The sequence below is a fragment of the Physella acuta genome, unplaced genomic scaffold (assembly GCF_028476545.2).
Source record: "Physella acuta isolate Inbredline_101_S28 unplaced genomic scaffold, ASM2847654v3 ptg000243l, whole genome shotgun sequence".
In the NCBI taxonomy this organism is placed as follows: Eukaryota; Metazoa; Mollusca; class Gastropoda; family Physidae; genus Physella; species Physella acuta.
In genome coordinates, this window is record NW_026731762.1 from 258,889 (window position 1) to 286,852 (window position 27,964).

The 27,964-nt window shown below is 41.2% G+C and overlaps 1 protein-coding gene across 1 annotated transcript; it reads left to right on the plus strand.

Moving 5' to 3' along the window:
• Positions 1-651: 651 nt before the first annotated feature.
• Positions 652-25,258, plus strand: LOC131938440 (uncharacterized). Its single transcript, XM_059296468.1, has 4 exons — positions 652-914; positions 3,826-3,963; positions 23,411-23,509; positions 23,745-25,258. The coding sequence occupies exons 1-4, from the start codon at positions 894-896 to the stop codon at positions 24,498-24,500; spliced, it is 1,014 nt and encodes a 337-aa protein (XP_059152451.1). The 5' UTR covers positions 652-893; the 3' UTR covers positions 24,501-25,258.
• The last annotated feature ends 2,706 nt before the right edge of the window (positions 25,259-27,964 follow it).

Sequence of the window (27,964 nt, forward strand, 5' to 3'; positions counted from 1 at the left end):
TGTATCCAGGTCTCATAGATAAGTCTCAGATATTTCTCAAAGATAGGCCTCAAAGATATACCTTTAAGATAGGTTACCAAGATAGAATACCTCTAAGATAGGTTACCAAGATAGAATACCTCTAAGATAGGTTACCAAGATAGAATACCTCTAAGATAGGTTACCAAGCTAGACCTTCAGGTTTCGAGGATATGTCTCAAATGTAAGTCCATAAGATAAGTCTCAACGATAGGTCTACAAGATACGCCTCACAGATCTCGAAGATATATATATAAGGTAATTTTCAAAGACAGTTTTATAAGATTAATTGTAAACAAGTCTACCTATTTAAAACGTCCATGAATGTAGCACATTCTTTTCATGAAAAAAAATGGTTGTAATTAAGGACCCTAATTATTTGATAGTCACGTGTTGCGTGTCTGAGTCACCATGACGACACCATTACAACAACGTTGAATGACGTCACCATTACGACACCGTCGAGTGACGACACCGGCGATGAACGAGGTGACAGGATAAAGCTTTGTTCGGCTGGCCCGACATGACAGCCCTAGTGTGGGGGGGGGGGGGGGGGGGGGGGGAGGGGGGAACCTTCTTGACGGCTGGGGCTTACACCTGCCTCCCCCCGGTTGCTGTCGGTACACTTACCTGAGTTTCCTTGGTATTTGAATACAATGCAGTTTGTATAGATAGATAGACGTTATAGACTTTGGATATCAGCATAAAGCGATGCGTGGTTAGGTGTAATGTTGTCTCCAGTTGGACATTCAAAGTGGACATTCATATGGACACTTGAAGTGGACCTTTGGCTGTATACATAGTTGACACACTTTTGGAAACTTACAGTTGACCAATAAATCCTTGAAGTTGAAAATTTAGGTTGAACATTTACCATGGGATTTACGGCAGCCGAGGTAATATATTTTCTTTGCTGAGTTAGAACTTCTAGACAGTTGTGGAGTTTAGTAAAAGCCGTGTCGATCTAGGTGTGAACTGTTGGTTGACTCGATATAAATATAATGTTTCGGTTGGCCCAATTTAGATATGATGTGTTGGTTGATTCGATTTAAGTATGATGTGTTGGTTGACGATTACTAACCGCGGATGGACATAGCACTGACCACACTATTTATTCACTGAAACCTATTAGCCGTCATGTCCGAAATAGCTACTTTAGCTCGCAAAAACTATGCGTTAGAAACTCCTTCATTAAAAAAAAACAAAAAACAATTTTAATCAGTTGAAACCTATGTTTTTGTTCTATTTTTTCCGACGTTAATTCGAACCCGAGAGACCCGACATTGGGGCATATAGAGACCAAGATGATACAAGGATTGTAGGAAAAAAAGTCACAGGAAAAAAAAACACAGGAAAAAAAAAACACAGAAAAAAAGTCACAGGAAAAAAAGTCACAGGAAAAAAAGTCACAGGAAAAAAAGTCACAGGAGAAAAAGTCACAAATATATATTTGCATGGGATTTGTTAACACTTTTATGTATTAAATATTCAGAGAGTGCAAATTAACTTAAGATTAATTAAATGTAATGTAATGTGTGTAGGTTGTATACGTATAGTAATTTTTATAATTCATCTAAAAATATTTAGTATGAATTATGTAGATTGTAATTATGTTAAACATAATATTTATAGCATTTAATAGAATGTCCACGGTTTTCATCGTGTTTTTAAAAAAAATTAAATTACCGTGAAATGGTAAGGTCATCTGAATTACAGCCCTCAACTCATCGCAACAATAGTTATGCTTAGTTCAACCACCTTTACTGCCCACATTTATCACGCTCATTACATAACAAAACTTAGGATCAAAACAGAGAGCCGACAAGGTTCAAAGGCTGTCATTGACACAAAACGTCAACAACACAAAATATGTTCGGACAATGCCGACTGAGGAGAGGCCGACCATAGAATAGCCTACGGCAAAACCTATGCAAAACACAATGATGTGCCTAAATTTCTTTTATAGTTAACTTTTCTACCGCGTATGTAACTAAATACGTAACAAAAGTTAAGATTGTTGTGTAAATTATTTTAGAGTATTTTTACTTACAATTTTTATAAACCATAATACTTTTAACGTCTATAAATAATTTATGCTATCAAAAAATACAACCCACAAAAATAACATACAAAATTTTACAATTCTTAACAAATAAATCAAAAGATTTCTAAAAAGATTTGTGTGACATTTTTTCTGTGACTTTATTTCTGTGACTTTTTTTCCGATAAAATTTTTCCATTGTGACTTTTTTTTCCGTGACTTTTTTTCCTAGCAAAAACTGTGACTTTTTTCTGTGTTTTTTTTTCCTGTGACTTTTTTTCCGTTTACCGATACAAGACAGCTTCAACCATTTATTTTTTACTTTCGGTATAGATTAATAGGATAACCGCGTTGATTAGTACAAATAGGAGGACAGTGAAGAAGCTAAATATGTGCGAGACATTTGAAGATAGTAGTACTTTTATTAAAGTATATACCAATTTGTAATTATTGTTAATATTTTGTTCACCTTGAACATCTCTCTACAAGACTCGTTTTGTCAATAGTCAGTGTTGTAATAATAAGGTAAATTTTGATGGGTAGATCCAAGTTCAGTTAATTAGCGTCCAAGCTCATTTATTATGTCAATAGACTAACGAAGCAGGTATTCATCATTGTAACTAATGATTAATTTCTTGTTCTACCTCGAAAATTAACGTTAAAAAAAACAATGAATGTTATAACATTGCTAAATTTCGATCTTTAGTTTTGTAGGCTATATAAGTTGTCATGCTCCGTTCATTTTTTTTGTATAAAACGGTGCGGTAATTCATCACTGTTAAGAACGAACGGTGTCATTGTGTTACGCTGTCGAATACATCAGGTTTATTACACGAATTATAATTAATGTCTGAGGAGTTCACTAAGAAAGATACTCACTGATACAGGGGACATAATCAGACCAATAGAATCGACCCAGATAACTCGCACATTTTAAAATAGTGCTTATTAATGTAATGTGCTGATAAACATTTGAATGTGTGAATGTAGCTTAAATTTTCAACTGCTAGTATAGTAGTTAGAATAAAAACGAAATAGCAATAACTTGGTCAAGTTGACAATTAAGTACAAACATTTAATGGAATAGGGAGGGGCTTATAGAAGAAAATTAAAAGAGGCCTCAATTAAAGCATTGCCAATCAAAATTTCTCATACAAATATAAGTCAGTATAACATGTTTGGTTGGTATATGCCAATGGAAAAGTAGCCTTAAATTCAAACAATGGTTACAAGTTATCAGCAACTGCACATTTTATAACACTGATTCTTAATAATGCCTATTAAATATTTATTTTTTTCACTTGGAAAAATATTTTTAGCTACCCAGAAGAAGAAATTGTAAGAAAACCAGGTTTTTCGTCCATGTCAAAAATACTGATCGAATTCCTCTAAGCAAACTTTTTTTTCCAAGCTCGGGGCTAATCTACAACCATGAGCTTTACCACACCGAACCCCTACCCAAATACAGTTATGATCATAAAACTAGTTTGCCAATGAATAATATATATGGTGACTGCATGAATGTATCAATACACCAATGTAAAACTCACACGATAATACTCATGTGGGTTATACTTTTAACTGAAAAAAAATCTCCGTCTAAAATATTTTAAAACTAATAACACAGAATGCTCACTGTGCTCGCGCTATGCCACAATGCTTGCAACAATCAATACCCCAAGCTATAGAAAACAACAGATCTATGACAAGACCCCCCCCCCTCACGATTATACCATATTACCTAGAGTCTCTCTACTGCATTTCAGCTAGGGGCGGCCCAACCTGCCACACAGTGCATGAACCAGGTCCTCAAGTGGTCTATCATCAGCGGACTGGTCGGTGTCTTTGGTGTGACGAGTGTTCTCGTGGGTCTACACCTGTCTGGGAATCTCGTGTCTGAGAAGGTAATTACAGGTGTTCTGGTGGGTCTCACCTGTCTGGGAATCTCGTGTCTGAGAAGGTAATTACAGGTGTTCTGGTGGGTCTACACCTGTCTGGGAATCTCGTGTCTGAGAAGGTAATTACAGGTGTTCTCGTGGGTCTACACCTGTCTGGGAATCTCGTGTCTGAGAAGGTAATTACAGGTGTTCTGGTGGGTCTCACCTGTCTGGGAATCTCGTGTCTGAGAAGGTAATTACAGGTGTTCTGGTGGGTCTACACCTGTCTGGGAATCTCGTGTCTGAGAAGGTAATTACAGGTGTTCTCGTGGGTCTACACCTGTCTGGGAATCTCGTGTCTGAGAAGGTAATTACAGGTGTTCTCGTGGGTCTACACCTGTCTGGGAATCTCGTGTCTGAGAAGGTAATTACAGGTGTTCTCGTGGGTCTACACCTGTCTGGGAATCTCGTGTCTGAGAAGGTAATTACAGGTGTTCTCGTGGGTCTCCACCTGTCTGGGAATCTCGTGTCTGAGAAGGTAATTACAGGTGTTCTGGTGGGTCTACACCTGTCTGGGAATCTCGTGTCTGAGACGGTAATTACAGGTGTTCTGGTGGGTCTCACCTGTCTGGGAATCTCGTGTCTGAGAAGGTAATTACAGGTGTTCTGGTGGGTCTACACCTGTCTGGGAATCTCGTTTCTGAGAAGGTAATTACAGGTGTTCTCGTGGGTCTACACCTGTCTGGGAATCTCGTGTCTGAGAAGGTAATTACAGGTGTTCTCGTGGGTCTACACCTGTCTGGGAATCTCGTGTCTGAGAAGGTAATTACAGGTGTTCTGGTGGGTCTACACCTGTCTGGGAATCTCGTGTCTGAGAAGGTAATTACAGGTGTTCTCGTGGGTCTCCACCTGTCTGGGAATCTCGTGTCTGAGAAGGTAATTACAGGTGTTCTGGTGGGTCTACACCTGTCTGGGAATCTCGTGTCTGAGAAGGTAATTACAGGTGTTCTGGTGGGTCTACACCTGTCTGGGAATCTCGTGTCTGAGGAGGTAATTACAGGTGTTCTCGTGGGTCTCCACCTGTCTGGGAATCTCGTGTCTGAGAAGGTAATTACAGGTGTTCTGGTGGGTCTCCACCTGTCTGGGAATCTCGTGTCTGAGAAGGTAATTACAGGTGTTCTCGTGGGTCTACACCTGTCTGGTGTTCTAGTGGGTCTACACCTGTCTGGGAATCTCGTGTCTGAGAAGGTAATTACAGGTGTTCTGGTGGGTCTCACCTGTCTGGGAATCTCGTGTCTGAGAAGTTAATTACAGGTGTTCTCGCGGGTCTCCACCTGTCTGGGAATCTCGTGTCTGAGAAGGTAATTACAGGTGTTCTGGTGGGTCTACACCTGTCTGGTGTTCTAGTGGGTCTACACCTGTCTGGGAATCTCGTGTCTGAGAAGGTAATTACAGGTGTTCTGGTGGGTCTACACCTGTCTGGGAATCTCGTGTCTGAGAAGGTAATTACAGGTGTTCTGGTGGGTCTACACCTGTCTGGGAATCTCGTGTCTGAGAAGTTAATTACAGGTGTTCTCGCGGGTCTCCACCTGTCTGGGAATCCCGTGTCTGAGAAGGTAATTACAGGTGTTCTGGTGGGTCTCCACCTGTCTGGGAATCTCGTGTCTGAGAAGGTAATTACAGGTGTTCTCGTGGGTCTACACCTGTCTGGGAATCTCGTGTCTGAGAAGGTAATTACAGGTGTTCTGGTGGGTCTACACCTGTCTGGTGTTCTAGTGGGTCTACACCTGTCTGGGAATCTCGTGTCTGAGAAGGTAATTACAGGTGTTCTGGTGGGTCTCACCTGTCTGGGAATCTCGTGTCTGAGAAGTTAATTACAGGTGTTCTCGCGGGTCTCCACCTGTCTGGGAATCTCGTGTCTGAGAAGGTAATTACAGGTGTTCTGGTGGGTCTACACCTGTCTGGTGTTCTAGTGGGTCTACACCTGTCTGGGAATCTCGTGTCTGAGAAGGTAATTACAGGTGTTCTGGTGGGTCTCACCTGTCTGGGAATCTCGTGTCTGAGAAGTTAATTACAGGTGTTCTCGCGGGTCTCCACCTGTCTGGGAATCTCGTGTCTGAGAAGGTAATTACAGGTGTTCTGGTGGGTCTACACCTGTCTGGGAATCTCGTGTCTGAGAAGGTAATTACAGGTGTTCTCGTGGGTCTCCACCTGTCAGGGAATCTCGTGTCTGAGAAGGTAATTACAGGTGTTCTGGTGGGTCTACACCTGTCTGGGAATCTCGTGTCTGAGAAGTTAATTACAGGTGTTCTCGCGGGTCTCCACCTGTCTGGGAATCTCGTGTCTGAGAAGGTAATTACAGGTGTTCTGGTGGGTCTACACCTGTCTGGGAATCTCGTGTCTGAGAAGGTAATTACAGGTGTTCTCGTGGGTCTCCACCTGTCTGGGAATCTCGTGTCTGAGAAGGTAATTACAGGTGTTCTCGTGGGTCTCCACCTGTCTGGGAATCTCGTGTCTGAGAAGGTAATTACAGGTGTTCTCGTGGGTCTACACCTGTCTGGGAATCTCGTGTCTGAGAAGGTAATTACAGGTGTTCTCGTGGGTCTACACCTGTCTGGGAATCTCGTGTCTGAGAAGTTAATTACAGGTGTTCTCGCGGGTCTCCACCTGTCTCGGAATCTCGTGTCTGAGAAGGTAATTACAGGTGTTCTCGTGGGTCTACACCTGTCTGGGAATCTCGTGTCTGAGAAGGTAATTACAGGTGTTCTCGTGGGTCTCCACCTGTCTGGGAATCTCGTGTCTGAGAAGGTAATTACAGGTGTTCTCGTGGGTCTACACCTGTCTGGGAATCTCGTGTCTGAGAAGGTAATTACAGGTGTTCTCGTGGGTCTACACCTGTCTGGGAATCTCGTGTCTGAGAAGGTAATTACAGGTGTTCTCGTGGGTCTACACCTGTCTGGGAATCTCGTGTCTGAGAAGGTAATTACAGGTGTTCTCGTGGGTCTACACCTGTCTGGGAATCTCGTGTCTGAGAAGGTAATTACAGGTGTTCTCGTGGGTCTACACCTGTCTGGGAATCTCGTGTCTGAGAAGGTAATTACAGGTGTTCTCGTGGGTCTACACCTGTCTGGGAATCTCGTGTCTGAGAAGGTAATTACAGGTGTTCTCGTGGGTCTACACCTGTCTGGGAATCTCGTGTCTGAGAAGGTAATTACAGGTGTTCTGGTGGGTCTACACCTGTCTGGTGTTCTAGTGGGTCTACACCTGTCTGGGAATCTCGTGTCTGAGAAGGTAATTACAGGTGTTCTGGTGGGTCTCACCTGTCTGGGAATCTCGTGTCTGAGAAGTTAATTACAGGTGTTCTGGTGGGTCTCCACCTGTCTGGGAATCTCGTGTCTGAGAAGGTAATTACAGGTGTTCTGGTGGGTCTACACCTGTCTGGGAATCTCGTGTCTGAGAAGGTAATTACAGGTGTTCTGGTGGGTCTACACCTGTCTGGGAATCTCGTGTCTGAGAAGTTAATTACAGGTGTTCTCGCGGGTCTCCACCTGTCTGGGAATCCCGTGTCTGAGAAGGTAATTACAGGTGTTCTGGTGGGTCTCCACCTGTCTGGGAATCTCGTGTCTGAGAAGGTAATTACAGGTGTTCTCGTGGGTCTACACCTGTCTGGGAATCTCGTGTCTGAGAAGGTAATTACAGGTGTTCTGGTGGGTCTACACCTGTCTGGTGTTCTAGTGGGTCTACACCTGTCTGGGAATCTCGTGTCTGAGAAGGTAATTACAGGTGTTCTGGTGGGTCTCACCTGTCTGGGAATCTCGTGTCTGAGAAGTTAATTACAGGTGTTCTCGCGGGTCTCCACCTGTCTGGGAATCTCGTGTCTGAGAAGGTAATTACAGGTGTTCTGGTGGGTCTACACCTGTCTGGTGTTCTAGTGGGTCTACACCTGTCTGGGAATCTCGTGTCTGAGAAGGTAATTACAGGTGTTCTGGTGGGTCTCACCTGTCTGGGAATCTCGTGTCTGAGAAGTTAATTACAGGTGTTCTCGCGGGTCTCCACCTGTCTGGGAATCTCGTGTCTGAGAAGGTAATTACAGGTGTTCTGGTGGGTCTACACCTGTCTGGGAATCTCGTGTCTGAGAAGGTAATTACAGGTGTTCTGGTGTGTCTACACCTGTCTCGGAATCTCGTGTCTGAGAAGTTAATTACAGGTGTTCTCGCGGGTCTCCACCTGTCTGGGAATCTCGTGTCTGAGAAGGTAATTACAGGTGTTCTGGTGGGTCTACACCTGTCTGGGAATCTCGTGTCTGAGAAGGTAATTACAGGTGTTCTCGTGGGTCTCCACCTGTCTGGGAATCTCGTGTCTGAGAAGGTAATTACAGGTGTTCTGGTGGGTCTACACCTGTCTGGGAATCTCGTGTCTGAGAAGGTAATTACAGGTGTTCTGGTGGGTCTACACCTGTCTGGGAATCTCGTGTCTGAGAAGTTAATTACAGGTGTTCTCGCGGGTCTCCACCTGTCTGGGAATCCCGTGTCTGAGAAGGTAATTACAGGTGTTCTGGTGGGTCTCCACCTGTCTGGGAATCTCGTGTCTGAGAAGGTAATTACAGGTGTTCTCGTGGGTCTACACCTGTCTGGGAATCTCGTGTCTGAGAAGGTAATTACAGGTGTTCTGGTGGGTCTACACCTGTCTGGTGTTCTAGTGGGTCTACACCTGTCTGGGAATCTCGTGTCTGAGAAGGTAATTACAGGTGTTCTGGTGGGTCTCACCTGTCTGGGAATCTCGTGTCTGAGAAGTTAATTACAGGTGTTCTCGCGGGTCTCCACCTGTCTGGGAATCTCGTGTCTGAGAAGGTAATTACAGGTGTTCTGGTGGGTCTACACCTGTCTGGTGTTCTAGTGGGTCTACACCTGTCTGGGAATCTCGTGTCTGAGAAGGTAATTACAGGTGTTCTGGTGGGTCTCACCTGTCTGGGAATCTCGTGTCTGAGAAGTTAATTACAGGTGTTCTCGCGGGTCTCCACCTGTCTGGGAATCTCGTGTCTGAGAAGGTAATTACAGGTGTTCTGGTGGGTCTACACCTGTCTGGGAATCTCGTGTCTGAGAAGGTAATTACAGGTGTTCTCGTGGGTCTCCACCTGTCAGGGAATCTCGTGTCTGAGAAGGTAATTACAGGTGTTCTGGTGGGTCTACACCTGTCTGGGAATCTCGTGTCTGAGAAGTTAATTACAGGTGTTCTCGCGGGTCTCCACCTGTCTGGGAATCTCGTGTCTGAGAAGGTAATTACAGGTGTTCTGGTGGGTCTACACCTGTCTGGGAATCTCGTGTCTGAGAAGGTAATTACAGGTGTTCTCGTGGGTCTCCACCTGTCTGGGAATCTCGTGTCTGAGAAGGTAATTACAGGTGTTCTCGTGGGTCTCCACCTGTCTGGGAATCTCGTGTCTGAGAAGGTAATTACAGGTGTTCTCGTGGGTCTACACCTGTCTGGGAATCTCGTGTCTGAGAAGGTAATTACAGGTGTTCTCGTGGGTCTACACCTGTCTGGGAATCTCGTGTCTGAGAAGTTAATTACAGGTGTTCTCGCGGGTCTCCACCTGTCTCGGAATCTCGTGTCTGAGAAGGTAATTACAGGTGTTCTCGTGGGTCTACACCTGTCTGGGAATCTCGTGTCTGAGAAGGTAATTACAGGTGTTCTCGTGGGTCTCCACCTGTCTGGGAATCTCGTGTCTGAGAAGGTAATTACAGGTGTTCTCGTGGGTCTACACCTGTCTGGGAATCTCGTGTCTGAGAAGGTAATTACAGGTGTTCTCGTGGGTCTACACCTGTCTGGGAATCTCGTGTCTGAGAAGGTAATTACAGGTGTTCTCGTGGGTCTACACCTGTCTGGGAATCTCGTGTCTGAGAAGGTAATTACAGGTGTTCTCGTGGGTCTACACCTGTCTGGGAATCTCGTGTCTGAGAAGGTAATTACAGGTGTTCTCGTGGGTCTACACCTGTCTGGGAATCTCGTGTCTGAGAAGGTAATTACAGGTGTTCTCGTGGGTCTACACCTGTCTGGGAATCTCGTGTCTGAGAAGGTAATTACAGGTGTTCTCGTGGGTCTACACCTGTCTGGGAATCTCGTGTCTGAGAAGGTAATTACAGGTGTTCTCGTGGGTCTACACCTGTCTGGGAATCTCGTGTCTGAGAAGGTAATTACAGGTGTTCTCGTGGGTCTACACCTGTCTGGGAATCTCGTGTCTGAGAAGGTAATTACAGGTGTTCTCGTGGGTCTACACCTGTCTGGGAATCTCGTGTCTGAGAAGGTAATTACAGGTGTTCTCGTGGGTCTACACCTGTCTGGGAATCTCGTGTCTGAGAAGGTAATTACAGGTGTTCTCGTGGGTCTACACCTGTCTGGGAATCTCGTGTCTGAGAAGGTAATTACAGGTGTTCTCGTGGGTCTACACCTGTCTGGGAATCTCGTGTCTGAGAAGGTAATTACAGGTGTTCTGGTGGGTCTCCACCTGTCTGGGAATCTCGTGTCTGAGAAGGTAATTACAGGTGTTCTCGTGGGTCTACACCTGTCTGGGAATCTCGTGTCTGAGAAGGTAATTACAGGTGTTCTAGTGGGTCTCCACCTGTCTGGGAATCTCGTGTCTGAGAAGGTAATTACAGGTGTTCTCGTGGGTCTCCACCTGTCTGGGAATCTCGTGTCTGAGAAGGTAATTACAGGTGTTCTAGTGGGTCTCCACCTGTCTGGGAATCTCGTGTCTGAGAAGGTAATTACAGGTGTTCTCGTGGGTCTCCACCTGTCTGGGAATCTCGTGTCTGAGAAGGTAATTACAGGTGTTCTCGTGGGTCTACACCTGTCTAATGTCTGACAACATTTTCCGGGGTGGGGGTGGACACTGGTAAAAGTATATATTTTCTATAGAAGTTCCATTTCGTTCGGGGGGGGGGGGGGGGGGCAGAGAGATGCGCCTGGATGAATCTCTGACCCACACCAGGTCACGTGACTACCTCACGTATCCTAACCCTGCCGGTCTAAACCCAACCGCCAACCCGTCAGCACCCTATGTCCCGTGTTATCACCCAACCCTGCCCCCTCCTACCCCAGGCGTAATGTTGGCCACACTGCCCCAGCTGTTACCGGTGCAGCTATCCTTCAGGCGGTCACCGTGGGGGAAGAGAGGTTGGAGGGGGGGGGGAGTTGTCAGCAGGATACAGGCGAAATCCCCGTGTTTTATTACAAGCCCAGGCAAATAAATGTCGCCGTTCTCCAGTCACAATACAACCTTTAAACTTAAACATCAACCCCGTCGCTAGTGCAGCAGTCTATTCATTAACGTACTGTATTTAGCGTGCTGAGAATTGGTGTCGGAAACATAAGCGCACACATGAACATACGCCCTTTGAAACAGAATTTATATATTTTTATATAGAAAATATATACTTTTAACAGTGTCCGCCCCCGCATATTTTAGTCCGCCCCCCCCCCGAGATTTTCAAGTGCCCCCCCCCCCCCGGAGAAAAAAAAAGAAACACTGCTTTGGAAGAAACACTGCTTTGGAATAAAGTAGCTTTCCTCACCCCCCCCCCTTTCTTATCATATACCAACCAACACTAATGAGGTCGTCCATCGATAAATGACGTAACACGATTTTAGCCAATTTTTTACTCGCTACTTCCACGTCTTCACACGTCGACACAACAATACCCTCCCCCTAACTTCTATTATGACGTCACAATTCTACCCTCCTTGTCAAATACATGATAGCTCTTACGGAGATCAACAAGTTTCCAGTATTTTTTACCCTATAATTGCAAAAACATTCCGCCCCGCCCCTCCACCAATATACCCCTACGTAGCAAATCGTCGCAAGTCAAATTAACTTTCCCTTTAATTGTACGACGTCATTTATGTACAACCCCCACCTCCCCATCATAAAATTGCTTAATTAAATCCGCGTGAAAATTATAAGCTATTTTTAGATGTTAGCGACGTCATACATGAATATTTATGATACCGTTGTGCAGTTTGGACGAGTGATCTTTCTTTGAAGTTGAGAAAAATAAACTATAGACACGTGACGCTGCCATTTTGATCAATAACAAACTCGATACATCATGTGTTGTAGAACCAGCATGAGTACTAACTGATTGACGTACCGAACTTGCTAAAACCTTTGTTTCAGGAATCATTTTAAGTAATTACTGCAAACTTATAACGAGCTTAACTCTCCTCCTCCTCCCCCCCCCCATCATCATCCCACATCAACTAGGTTTAAAGCATACTAGACATTTTAGAAGGAATGTACGGCGTCATTCTAGCACTTTACTCATGCAATGTGTCATTTAGCATACCAAGAGGTCAACGTTGTTTTAACGTTTAACAATTACTCGCCTTCTGATCTGAAGCACCTACCAACACAGGCAAATGAAAACAAAGACACATCGTCCACCCACATGTGACGTAACATCCATCCACACGGGACACATCGTCTACCCACATGTGACGTAACATCCACCCACGTAGGACAAGCATCCACCCACATATACACACGATTCGCCACATATAAACGACATCAGCCAGTACTATCTACTAACGCAAACACCATTCTACCCATCCCCCTACAAAGACACACAAGTCCATCTATCCAGTCAGACAAACACATTATATCTCTAATCCATAACATCCACCCCCATTGGCTAACCCTAACCCGAACCCTTATCCTAACCCTAACCCTAACCCTAACCCTAACCCGAACCCTTATCCTAACCCTAACCCTAACCCTAACCCTAACCCTAACCCTAACCCTAACCCAAACCCTAATCCTAGCCCTAATCCTAGCCCTAATCCTAATCCTAATCCTAATCCTAATCCTAACCCTAACCCTAACCCTAACCCTAACCCTAACCCTAACCCTAACCCTAACCCTAACCCTAACCCTAACCCTGACCTAACGCTAACCCTTACACTAACCATTGGCCCGTATAGACACATATCTCCCCCTCCCCCCCACCTCATTTGTTTTCGTCACGCAGTGCACTGCCACACAACTCGGCCAAAATAAAACAACAACACTTAGTTACAACTATCTGACTACACGTGTCACATGGGACACGATCTACCTACGCTGCCAAAATAAAACAACAACAATTAGCGACACCTATCTAACTACACGTGTAACATGGGACACGATCTACCTACACTGTCGTGTACAACACCAGCCGTACGCTGTCACTAGCGCTCCATGTGTGGATGATTTAATACAACATTGTGACATAACACAACAGCGTTGCTAAAATTATCTTTTTTTTTTTACTTTTGGCCTCTTGGTTGAAAAAATCTGGCAAGTCTTTTCTTTATTTATATATAGAAGAAATTGAATCTATGAAAAAATATGTTTCCCGTGTGAAACAAAAAGTAAAGTGGATGATTGCGTCTTTAGTTTTTAAATAAAATATTCCCCGATGAAGAATGAATATGGACTAACCCTTTTAGATAACCCCCCCCCCCACGCCCACCCCCTTGCGCTATAGTTTTATGGGGAATTGTTCTCACATCGTTATATTGTACAAGGGGGATTTGGGATTCTCAAGATATTAAGTTCATACTACTCATAATGGATAGGAAACATGGTCACATTTTTGTTAGGATTAAACATGATCATATTTTTGTTAGGATTAAAAAATGATAATATTTTTGTTAAAATTAAAAATGATCATATTTTTGTTAAAATTAAACATTATCAAATTTTTTGTTAGAATGTTCATATTTAAATTTAAATTTAAACATAGTCATATTTTAATTTGAATTTAAACATGGTCATATTTTTTGTTAGGATTAGGGTTATTAATAGAGTTGTTGGAGATGGAAGGATTTGGGTTATTTTTAGGGTTGGGGATAGATGGCGTGGACTCGGTGACGTCATGATGAATTTTTCTTTAGGTTTTTTTTGGAGAGTGACGATTTAGCCAAATTAGGATAATGGGATAACGTCTTTTACTGACAATCCATGGGAAATACACAAGCATACAAATACTTTCTAAAAATAGATAAACGATTTCATTATGCCCCAATTTCTCAGCAGTTGCCGCTCAGGACTTTAAAAATAGCTTTACACAAAACAAGTGTCATTAATTAACGGTTACCTTAAAAAACGTAACGCGATCCATTTAGGCGAGACAGACGCGGATGTTTATCCATCATTCAGAGTTATCCAATACTAAATATACGGAGACATGCCCTCAACACTTATTACATGATATCCATCACTAAATATACGGAGACATGCCCTCAACACTCATTATATGATATCCATCACTAAATATACGGAGACATGCCCTCAACACTCATTATATGATATACATCTCTAAATATACGGAGACATGCCCTCAACACTCATTATATGATATCCATCACTAAATATACGGAGACATGCCCTCAACACTCATTACATGATATCCATCACTAAATATACGGAGACATGCCCTCAACACTCATTGTATGATATCCATCATTAAATATACTGAGACATGCCATCATCACTCATTACATGATATCCACCACTAAATATATGGAGGCATAAAAGGTTTAATCGCAATTATCAAAAAGTACCTAGTAATTAATAAACTATAGATGGTAATATACAAAGGAATAGCGATATATTTCGGTGCACAGGACGAACTATTATTTAGCTGTTGTGTAGTTGAAGGTCTAGTGGAATCTGAATAGTAGTAGAGAAATAAGAATGTAGGTGATGAAGTATCGTTGTTCTTGGGTCCGAGAGTATCGAGCCTTGCGGTATAAGCGAGTTAGTGTCGTAGTTCTGGAGCATCGAGTCTAGTTATGTTTAGGTATCGAAGTTAGATATGTGTTATGAATGTTGTAGAGTATATCCAGTAGTCGAGTTTATCGTAAGTTAGATTATTTCAATTCAGGACGGAACACACTACAAAGAAAGGTAGGCGTCCTCTAGCTCAAAAATCTTGTTTTTTAGGAATCTATATTATATAATATATAATATTATATAGGCTGGAGTTTATAATTAATCGTAAACTTTGTTTTTTCAAATAATAATTTTATTATATTTAATCAATAATTATAGCAATGTCTTAATCAGTTACCCCAGGAGCCGGAAACCTTTTGAGACAAAAGAGCCAAAATTTACAATTTACAACATAAAGAGCCACTAACATTTCAATAGTATATTTGTTTAGGATTTTATATATATATATATATATATATATATATATATATATATATATATATATATATATATATATATATATATATATATATATATAATCCTAAACAAATATATTATATATGTAATTTTAAATAAATAGCTTTGGATATATGAAATAACTAGGCATACTGCCTAGCTTCGCTTAGGTTTTTAAATAACATTTGAGAATTTGAATACTTAATTATTTAGCGATGGATTTGGTGTTGAGTGCTTTAATTTAAACAGTAATGCTAACTTTAGAAAAAAAATGTTTTAGTTTGTCATTTAAATACCGTTCGCAGAGAAATATCGGAAAGTACGCAATGTATAAGTAAAATGGAATTAGAACTACACAGCTTCCATGAACAGTACATCTCATAGTTTTTATTACATTGCCTTTTGAAATTTATTTATTTATTTAATTGGGATACGTAACAAAATTAACAACTTAATTTTGTACTAAAACAAATGCTATACTTCGTCATTTTCTGTTTCTGTTTAAAATAGTATACAATTATTTGAAAAATAATAATTTAAAAAACGTTACCTCCCTTGAAAACTGAACGTATGACGTATGTCTTTGTTTTTTTTTTACAAACAGTTGCTATGCTTATATAAGAAATTACGGTATATGAACATATTTAACAACTATAATGGCTGTTTCCGACGGGAATAAAGTTTTTTTGTTAGCCTCCAGGGTCGGTCTACGACGTCACATAATATTAAGGGGATCGTTCGTCAATTTATTTATATATATATATATCTCATATAAGGAGAATTTCACTCAAGATCATCTTTTAGCCCTCGTCGAGGGCTTTGAGTCTGACCAACAGTTTTTCCATACGGCCTAGTCATCTATAGTAGTGTATGCAAAAAATTAGCCAGATATACTGAGTTTAAGTACCCTAAAGTCTGCGTTGAAATGACCCTCTGTTTTTCCCATAAAATACAAAGATTATATAGGGAAATACAACTGGTCAGTTTTGACCCCTTTACGAAGTTTTCCCAGATATGCCGAGTTTCCTGTGACACCCCAAGGTGTTCTCCTACCACCTCACAAAATTTCAAGGGGGGTCGTCGGAGGAATTTTTTTTTCGTAATAGAGCTCATATAAAGAGAATTTCACTTGCGGTCACTTTTTAGCCCTCGTCGAGGGCTTTGAGTGTAACCGACAGTTTTCCCTAAAGGTCAAGCCATTGACCTAGGAGCATGCAAAAAATTAGCCAGATGTAAAGAGGGTAAGTGCCATAAAATCCGTTTTGAAATGACCCTCTGTTTTCCCCATAAAATACAAAGATTATATAGGGAAATACGACTGGTCAGTTTTGACCCATTTCCCGATTTTTCCCGGACATGGCGAGTTTTTTGTGACACCCCAAGGCGTTCTCCTACCACCTCACAAAATATCAAGGGGGGTCGTCGGAGGAATTTTTTTTTCGTAATAGAGCTCATATAAAGAGAATTTCACTCGCGGTCACTTTTTAGCCCTCGTCGAGGGCTTTGAGTGTAACCGACAGTTTTCCCTAAAGGTCAAGCCATTGTCCTAGGAGCATGCAAAAAATTAGCCAGATATACTGAGCTTAAGTACCCTAAAGTCTGCGTTGAAATGACCCTTTTTTTTTCCCATAAAATACAAAGATTATATAGGGAAATACAACTGGTCAGTTTTGACCGCTTTACAAAGTTTTCCCAGATATGCCGAGTTTTTTGTGACACCCCTAGGTGTTCTTCTACCACCTCACAAAATATCAAGGGGGGTCGTCGGAGGAAATTTTTTTTCGTTATAAAGTTTTCCCAGATATGCCGAGTTTTTTGTGACACCCCTAGGTGTTCTTCTACCACCTCACAAAATATCAAGGGGGGTCGTCGGAGGAAATTTTTTTTCGTTATAGAGCTCATATAAAGAGAATTTCACTCGCGGTCACTTTTTAGCCCTCGTCGAGGGCTTTGAGTGTAACCGACAGTTTTCCCTAAAGGTCAAGCCATTTTCCTAGGAGCATGCAAAAAATTAGCCAGATATACTGAGTTTAAGTACCCTAAAGTCTGCGTTGAAATGACCCTCTGTTTTTCCCATAAAATACAAAGATTATATAGGGAAATACAACTGGTCAGTTTTGACCGCTTTACGAAGTTTTCCCAGATATGCCGAGTTTTTTGTGACACCCCTAGGTGTTCTTCTACCACCTCACAAAATATCAAGGGGGGTCGTCGGAGGAAATTTTTTTTCGTAATATAGCTCATATAAAAAGAATTTCACTCGCGGTCACTTTTTAGCCCTCGTCGAGGGCTTTGAGTGTAACCGACAGTTTCCCCTAAAGGTCAAGCCATTGACCTAGGAGCATGCAAAAAATTAGCCAGATATACTGAGCTTAAGTATCCTGAAGTCTGCGTTGAAATGACCCTCTGTTTTTCCCATAAAATACAAAGATTATATAGGGAAATACAACTGGTCAGTTTTGACCCCTTTACGAAGTTTTCCCAGATATGCCGAGTTTTTTGTGACACCCCAAGGTGTTCTCCTACCACCTCACAAAATTTCAAGGGGGGTCGTCGGAGGAATTTTTTTTTCGTAATAGAGCTCATATAAAGAGAATTTCACTCGCGGTCACGTTTTAGCCCTCGTCGAGTGCTTTGAGTGTAACCGACAGTTTTCCCTAAAGGTCAAGACATTTACCTATAAGCATGCCAAAACTGAGCCAGATGTAAAGAGGGTAAGTGCCATAAAATCCGTTTTGAAATGACCCTCTGTTTTCCCCATAAAATACAAAGATTATATAGGGAAATACGACTGGTCAGTTTTGACCCATTTCCCGATTTTTCCCGGACATGGCGAGTTTTTTGTGACACCCCAAGGCGTTCTCCTACCACCTCACAAAATATCAAGGGGGGTCGTCGGAGGATTTTTTTTTTCGTAATAGAGCTCATATAAAGAGAATTTCACTCGCGGTCACTTTTTAGCCCTCGTCGAGGGCTTTGAGTGTAACCGACAGATTTCCCTAAAGGTCAAGCCATTTACCTATAAGCATGCCAAAACTGAGCCAGATGTAAAGAGCGTAAGTGCCATAAAATCCGTTTTGAAATGACCCTCTGTTTTCCCCATAAAATACAAAGATTATATAGGGAAATACGACTGGTCAGTTTTGACCCATTTCCCGATTTTTCCCGGACATGGCGAGTTTTTTGTGACACCCCAAGGTGTTCTTCTACCACCTCACAAAATATCAAGGGGGGTCGTCGGAGGAATTTTTTTTTCGTAATAGAGCTCATATAATGAGAATTTCACTCGCGGTCACTTTTTAGCCCTCGTCGAGGGCTTTGAGTGTAACCGACAGTTTTCCCTAAAGGTCAAGCCATTGACCTAGGAGCATGCAAAAAATTAGCCAGATATACTGAGCTTAAGTACCCTAAAGTCTGCGTTGAAATGACCCTCTGTTTTTCCCATAAAATACAAAGATTATATAGGGAAATACAACTGGTCAGTTTTGACCCTTTTACGAAGTTTTCCAAGATATGCCGAGTTTTTTGTGACACCCCAAGGTGTTCTCCTACCACCTCACAAAATTTCAAGGGGGGTCGTCGGAGGGATTTTTTTTTCGTAATATAGCCCATATAAGGCGCCGGTCAGTCGAGGTCAGTTTTGACCCCCGCTCCGTAGACTTTTTGCCGAACCGTCACCGGCCCTCGTGTTCTATCGCCATAAGGCACCTTAGTGCCAAATTTGACGCGCCTGCGGCGCCGGGAAGTGCCCTATCGGGCACCCGACCACTTTGCTTTATATATATAGATCTCATTTGAATTTGTGTTGAGAGGATCTACTATGTAAGTCAGAGTACTAGCATTTGTTTTGAATTTCTCAAATCTCTCAGTGAAAACATCCTTCATTTTGTTTATATTAATGCTGAAGTGATTGCATAGTAGCATTGGTTTCATAACGATATTTTTTCAGATTTTTCGTAATTTAGTAATTTACCGCTCACCAAGTATTCAACAAAAAAGTTTTTTTTTTTCAAAACAAACCATCTCTTCAAGCAAGACATAGGCTGGGTTTTCCTTTCAGTTTTACACTAATTATTAGCTGGTTTAGTTTATTTGTGATATCCACTATGAAGTTGAATGTTTCTATTCGGAATGGACAATGTAATAGGAAGTACATTAAGATAGGGAGAAACTAAATATTATAATATAAAAAATGTTTATTGTTTATATCTATTGTTATATCGTTTATTAGCGAGTGTTGCAGACTAATATTTTTATGAGTTATGAAAATAAAATAAAATAATCTATATATATATATATATATATATATATATATATATATATATATATATATATATATATATATATATATATATATATATATATATATATATATATATATATATATAATTCTCTTCTGGGAGACGCTAGAAAACAAGCTGTAAACACGTTCCCTACCACCCCCACCCCTACACGGTCTGGTGTGCTGTGGTTCACTCTAAATGTTTACAAACAGAGCCGGGTTTAGTGACGACTATTAGGGGCAGATAATTTAGTTTGAAACGATTTTAAACGTAGGGGGGGGGGGGGTAACACCTAAGTGAAGTTTACTTTAACGGAGGGGGGGGGGGGTGGTTATCGTCCTTAACGAGCCACTTATAGTGTTTTACAGAAATACGAGCCGACCCGCTGCGTACCATACGCCGCTATTTAGTTGTTTTTTATTCTACTTTTCAGTAATTTATAATTTGTGAATTCGATAGTACCAATGCTGCCATTGAAAATATTTGCATAAAAACACTAACCCCCCCCCCCCCCCCCCCCCCACGTGAAAGCAGCCTCCTCTTAGTTACCTCCTCTAAGTTTAAAATAGTTTCAAACTAAATTATCTGCCCCTAATAGCCGTCACCAAACCCGTCTCTATGATTGTAAAATGTAAACAGAGTGAACACCGCTCACCAGATCATGTGGGGGTGGGGTGGGGGTGGTAGTGATATTGATAGAGAGGAAGAGAGGGGACTGCAAAGGCGCGATTGCAGCTTGTTTTCTAACTGATCCCAGAAGAGAATTATATATACGAGCCGACCCGCTGCGTATCATACGCCGCTATTTAGTTGTTTTTTTCTACTTTTTAGTAATTTATAATTTGTGAAATCGACAGTACCAATGCTGCCATTGAAAATATTTGCTTAAAAACACTAACACCCCCCCCCCTCTTAGTTACCTCCTCTAAGTTTAAAATCGTTTCAAACTAAATTATAGATAGATTTTCAGTGGCAGCGTTGGTAGTGTCGAATTCACAAATTATGAATAACTGAAAAGTAGAAAAAACAACAACTAAATAGCGGCGTATGATATGCCGCGGGTCGGCTCGTTATTAATATTTGTGCATGGAGCTAATGAGCCGCAACTGGACACCAAAAGAGCCGAATGCGGAGGTTGCCGACTCCTGAGTTACCCATATTTGAATATTTTGAAATACGTCCCTTTATTTAGGGGATCCAAAATTTTTTGTTTGAGGAATACTATATAGACTACATTTAATGTATGTCCTCAAAATTGATTGGAAGTATGTTATCATAAAGCTACCGTGTTCAGACTTTTAAACAAACCCTACAGTTAAGTAGTCAATTAGTAAAATATATTCTTTTAACACGGTTACATAGATAATATACAAGATTTATTAGAATTATTACGTGATGAAATTTAGAACGTTTTATTGTGTTTTTCAAGGATGTCATAGTTACACTTGGCTAATTTAGCTATTCTAATGAAAGCTATTTCCCTTGAATAAGATTTTATTTGTATTTTCAAATGGGAGATAATTCGTTGCTTAACTTCACAATTCATTTCAAATTCCTGCACCTTAGGTTGACCGCTTACTTATAAGTACAACTTTTAGTTATTATTTGCTATTGTAAAAATTATATAGAGCAGAAGTTCTAAACAACATATTTTGGTAGTTTTTTTTTTAGCATTATCAAGTTGAAAAACAAATACACCAGTAGCCGTTGTAGATTGCAACAGTTACTGTTAGTAGACATACAGTATGAGATTTTAGACGCATTTGTTGCAGTAAGTCGCAAATTAATCATCAAATTAATTTAGTGTCTTTTTCATATTTTTTACCTTCTCCTAAAGGATTCATATATAACAATTGTAGGCTGGAATCTATAACATTTATAACCTTTTATTTTAAAAAAAAAAAAAATCGTTGCATAATCACACAATATAGATATTTTAGATTTATAACTAAAGACAGTCAAGCTTAAAACAGGTCATTTTCCGTTCTGGAACTCACCTTGGGAGGTCTGCAGAGAGCCCAACACTACAAGAACTGTGTTGTTTTTTAAAGAGTTTTTTTCAGACTTTTTTTCTCCCGGGAGGGGGAGGGGGGGGGCTCTTGAAATTTTCTAGTGGGGGGGGGGGGGCTTTGTCGTAACGTACAAAGTAGACTCGTGGACTTAGCAACAATTTCAATAGAATGTGATTAGGCTTGCAAACTGGAATTGAAGGTATTAGTACGAACTTTTGCTACGAAGGAGGCAAGTAAAATTTGATTTTGATGTCTCCTTATAACGTGTATGCAATTGATAATCAATTAATGTCACTTTTAATTAATTGTTTTCTTATACATATGTTTTAGTAATTAATTTGTGTGAAAGAAGGGGGCGTTTTAATAAGTTTTGCCTAGGGCGCCAAATAACCTGGCGCCGGCACTGTCCATTACTAAATATACGGAGACATGCCCTCAACACTCTTTATATGATATCCATCACTAAATATACGGAGACATGCCCTCAACACTCATTATATGATATCCATCACTTAATATACGGAGACATGCCCTCAACACTCATTACATGATATCCATCACTAAATATACGAAGACATGCCCTCAACACTCATGATATCCATCACTAAATATACTTAGGCATGCCCTCAACACTCGAGGCATATCTTCGCCACTTAAAAAAAAAACAAATTAAAAACTCCAGGTATGCATGTACACATGTAAACTAATTAAACTGGCTTACCCACGTAAGATTTTCTATTGAATACTAATTAAATAAATCAGCTGTTACAAGCGGGTTGATTAGTACACTGTAATTTAACAGAACGGATTAGAAAACACTATACACTATATCGTACCGTGTCGTAGGTTTAAATATTCGATATGAATAGAGTCTAGAAAATATGACATTACGCGCAGTGGCGTAGGCAGGGGGGTTAGGGGGGGGTCATAAACCCCCCCCCCCATAGACCCCTCGGTATATATAAAAAGTATGAGAGGGGGGGGGGGTGCAAATCGAAAGTTTAAGGGGGGGGGTGCAAATCGAAAGTTTGAGGGGGGGGGTGCAAATCGAAAGTTTGAGGGGGGGGGGGGTGCAAATCGAAAGTTTGTCCCCGGGTAAAAATTGGACCCCCCCCCCCCCCCCCCCCCCTTGAGACGATCCTGGCTACGCCACTGATTACGCGTTCATTGTTTCCTGTTCATTTACCCTTTACAATCGGTGTCTTCTCCCATCAGATTATATCTTGTAACATGTGTTATCATTATTTATTTGCAACACATTTGTTTTATTGCGATACTGTTTTTTACAGAAATGACACATTTATAGCAACATTTGGCCAGTAGATTATTTACTGACAACAATGGTTCATACTTAAACAAAGCCACTCTGAGAGAAATATTTATTATTGAACAAATAATTAGACAAAAGAGAATTTATTATATTTAAATAGATCATTTATATAGACGTTTGCAAAGAACGACTACTTGTACATTGTAACACAATAAAACACTTTACCGCGAAATATGACCAAAAAAAAATGACAGTGTTAGTATGGTTTGTTTGTATTTGCGCATTTTTCTGTTGGCGCATTTTCCCGTTTGCGCTTTTTTTTTCTGGGAACCTTTCACTATAACTGTTGTTTCGTGTAATGAAACTCTAACAACTTACACACAATTCCACATCTGAGTTCAATAACTACACCTTTGTTTACAGACAATCTTAACTCCCTTATATCTAAGGTATTTAACTGTACCCTTGTTTACAGACAAATTTAACCCCTTATATCTAAGGTCTACCTTAGTTTTGTGTTATGAAACAGCAACAACCAACAGATAATCTTAGACTTAACCCCTCACGTATAAGGTCTATAACTCTACCTTAGTTTTGTGTTAAGCTACGACCTACACACAACCTACACACAGCCTACACACAACCTACACACAACCTACACACAACCTACACACAACTCCAACCTCTTTGACCGATGTTGCAGGTCAGCAGTGACAGCAAGTCAGCGGTCAGTGGCGTGAAGTGGCCAGAAAAAACTTTGGACTCGGCAGCCAATTTTGTGGTCCCTGCACTGGTGGCTTCGGTAAGTAATAGGGCTGGTAAGTAGGTCACCAACCAGTTCTATGGCTCATGCAGGTTTTATTGAGCCGTAGAACGTGTCGGTGACCTACTTACCAGCCCTATTTAAAGAAAATTTCTTACAAATTGTTCTGTATGAGGCATTTATAAATGTCTGTGTTTACTGTAAATGTAGTAGACGCATTGCTTGTCTTATTTTAAACGAGAAAGAATCATTGTTTTTTTTTTCTATTCCTTAGAGCGACAAGGTCAAGGATGTGGTTTCAGACGTAGCGGATACCGTGAAAGACGCGGCAGGGAGCATCGGTGACGTCATCGACGACGCTGGTGACGTTGTGGCCGACGTGGGCGACGCCGTGGCTGACGTTGGTGACGTCATCGGCGACGGTGTGGCCGATTTGGGTGACGGCGTCAGCGATGTGCTCGATGGGATCACTGACGTCATCGACGCACCGGATCTTGGAGACATCGGGGACGGGATCCAGGATGCTGCCGGGGACATCAAGGACGCCGCCGCCGACCTGCTGGACAAGGCCGGCGATATCGCCGGAGACGTCGACCTTGACCCGGATATCGGCGACATTGGCGAAGGCCTCGGGGAGATCGGCGAAGGCGTCAGCGAAGTCGGCGAGGCTTTGGGTGAACAGATGGGCGAGCTTGGCGAGGGCGTGGCAGAGTTGGGGGAAGACCTGACCGAGGGCCTGGGATCCCTGACCGACGGCCTTGGTGACCTTGGCGACGACGGGAACACGGCGGCGCTGATGTTCGCGTCTGTGCTGGGCAACAATTTCAACCAGCCGAGGAGGACGATCATCAGCAGGGGAGGCAATCCGTACTCGGCCCTTCCTATCGCCAGACCGCCCCGGTTACTTCCCCCGGCGGCTCAAGATGCGGCCGCCACGAATTTGGGACTTCTCATGTTCGCCATGTCTGACGATATGGATGACTGGGGAGACGGCCTTGAACTTGACGGTGACTTAGACTTTGAATGGTAAAAACAAAAAAAAAGAATGTTGAATTAAGTGCCATAAAATGTATTTATTAAGAAACCAACAAAACCCGCTAAGGCTTCGAGAGTTCCGAATACAACGTGTTCCAGAGTTTTGTAACATCTATCACGTGTAGCGTGTGTTGCAGATCCTTGACCTTTACCCCCGTGTATTCATGTGTAAACTTTCGTGTTGCGTCCTACGCGTAAACTCACAACACACAATTTTTCTATCAATCTGTAAAACTAAACACCATTGCTTTCACATTAGACAAACAACCCCAATATTTGATTCTTATTTTGCATTAACAAAATACATTAAAAAATCAAATATATAGTTTTTATGTAATAGCGATATTTACAATACTAGCTGCATACCCGTGCTCAGCCACGGTGAATCTTTATTAAATGTACCAACAGCAGTAAAAAAAAAACATCCGCACAAAGGAACTAGCCAACACACCGGGGAACATTATGTATCGATGTGTTCCTTATTCAAAATAGAAGCCAGAATTGTGATCATGTGACCTGTATGAAGGTACCGCCCTTTTGTATTGAAAAACAAAATCACGTGACCTTTGCTCATACCCCTGATTATTTTTAGTTAAACCAGTTAAGTTTTTGCACGTCTGTTGGGTGTTATGTAAAGGTCTGTTGAGTAGCAGAAGCATGTGATGTTTTAAAACAAGATACAGTAGTAAAAACAAGACACAGTAATAAAACATCCAAACAATCCCTGAAAACAATTGTTGTTTGCTAATTGAGATGTAAGTCTGGCTTGAGTTAAATGGTTTGTTGCTTTTGCTGATACTAGGAAAGTTTTATAACCATTTTTGGTTAGTATTTTGTGTCTTAAGGTTGTTATTTGGGCTGAGAGCAGATGTTGTATATAGTTAGTGGTGTAGAGAAACTCTACTGTGGTGTAGAGAAACTCAACTGTGGTGTAGAGAAACTCTACTATGGTGTAGAGAAACTCTACTGTGGTGTAGAGAAACTCTACTGTGGTGTAGAGAAACTCTACTGTGGTGTAGAGAAACTCTACTGTGGTGTAGAGAAACTCTACTGTGGTGTAGAGAAACTCAACTGTGGTTGTGGTGTAGAGAAACTCAACTGTGGTTGTGGTGTAGAGAAACTCTACTGTGGTGTAGAGAAACTCTACTGTGGTGTAGGGAAACTCTACTGTGGTGTAGAGAAACTCTACTGTGGTGTAGAGAAACTCTACTGTGGTGTAGAGAAACTCTACTGTGGTGTAGAGAAACTCTACTGTGGTGTAGAGAAACTCTACTGTGGTGTAGAGAAACTCTACTGTGGTTGTGGTGTAGAGAAACTTTACTGTGGTGTAGAGAAACTACTGTGGTGTAGAGAAACTCTACTGTGGTGTAGAGAAACTCTACTGTGGTGTAGAGAAACTCTACTGTGGTGTAGAGAAACTCTACTGTGGTGTAGAGAAACTCTACTGTGGTGTAGAGAAACTCTACTGTGGTGTAGAGAAACTCTACTGTGGTGTAGAGAAACTCTACTGTGGTGTAGAGAAACTCTACTGTAGTGTAGAGAAACTCTACTGTGGTGTAGAAAAACTCTACTGTGGTGTAGAAAAACTCTACTGTGGTGTAGAGAAACTCTACTGTGGTGTAGAGAAACTCTACTGTGGTGTAGAGAAACTCTACTGTGGTGTAGAGAAACTCTACTGTGGTGTAGAGAAACTCTACTGTGGTATGGAGAAACTCTACTGTGGTGTGGAGAAACTCTACTGTGGTGTAGAGAAACTCTACTGTGGTGTAGAGAAACTTTACTGTGGTGTAGAGAAACTCTACTGTGGTGTAGAAAAACTCTACTGTGGTGTAGAAAAACTCTACTGTGGTGTAGAAAAACTCACGATCTACTGTGGTGTAGAGAAACTCGCGATCTACTCCAGCCTCTGGTTGCATCACCGTACAACTCCCCTGACGCCGATTGACCGCTCACAGCTGCTAGCGATGTGGTCATCAGCGCGCGCTAATCTAGAAATGAAGACGAAACACGCCCTGGGGACAGGTCTACTACACTTGTTAGTTCCACGTCTGCTACAGACATGTTACGTGGCTTTACTGCACCCGATGGTGAGACAAAAAAAAATTCCGACTTGATAATTTTCTTCCGTTGTTGTTTTAAGATAAATGTTGGTGATAACGGTTACCATGGGGATAGGAGGAGGTTCGTTCAGTACATTCTAGCTATAAAAAGCCGATGCAGTTTTCCCCCTATTTTAGTTTAGCTTGAAGATTGGTAGGCTCGTCTAGGCAAACTCCTATATCGTAGTTTTACATGTGAGTTAGACGTTCCAATGATTTGTATGATTCTAACTTAAAGCATTCCTCGGGGAAGATAACAAAATTACCTAACAAGGGAAATAACTTATATTTTTAAAATATTTAAATTTGATTAGCGGTCGTCTCGCTTTGTTCCTGCAAAATCAAAACATAGATCTGTGAATGAAGATAGTGAAATAAATATTGTGTTTTGTGCAGTGAATAATAACAGAATAAGCACGTGATTTACAAGGAAGGGATCGTTGTGTGTGGTTGAAAAATGGAAGGACAAAATATGTGAAATATATAATTTACTAGCCGTCCCATAGTAAATTTCAAAAAGAATTTTTTTTATTATAAAAACAATGCTTTAAAATTTGAATCATAAGCTTATTTCTTTTTTTTTTTTTCAAAATACCAAATACGTCAGCAGTCGTGCGTTCTACCACCTATTGTAAACTCATATTAGGCCTTTACTTTTAGGCCTTTACTTTTAGTGAACGTTTACATCGGGTGTTGAGGCTAGGGATAGTGTTCTTCAAAAAGGGACGCCTATGGAAATCTAACGTTTTGTGGACCTTATAAATGGATGACACATTAGAGGATGGAGGTGTGGTATTTTGAAGCGTATGTCGTGCTAGTTCATCCTCTGTATATTTGTTATATTTTCCTACATAAGGTGGTTTAAAATTCTCTGTTTTCTTTTTGCGTCTGTACATCAAATAAGTTCCAACAGGCTTTACCGTCTTACCCATAACGACGACATTAAAGTTATCTCATGGATATTTATGTTTGCTGCATGTTGGTGTGAATTTTAAGTTTTCACACGCGCAAGATAAATACTTGAATGACAGTCGAAGGACTATAGGGCCTTATGTTCTAATTCAGTGGTCGGAGACTTCTATAGGCCTAAAGTAAACAGCCATTTAATTAGTAGTGCTGATGTACGCGGATCTCGCCTCTCTGTGTTTTGTGAGTATGTGTGTGGAGTGGTGTACATATGGTTTAACTGTGTATGTTTACCCTATGTGCCTGTTAATGTTATATAGTAATATACATCTGGCTGTGCGCTTTTAATGTTATATAGTAATATACAGCTTGTTTAACTGTGTATGTTTGCCTTATGTGCGCTGTTATTAAGTATGCCAGAAAGCTTGTTGAATATTTTTGTCATACAAAGGCA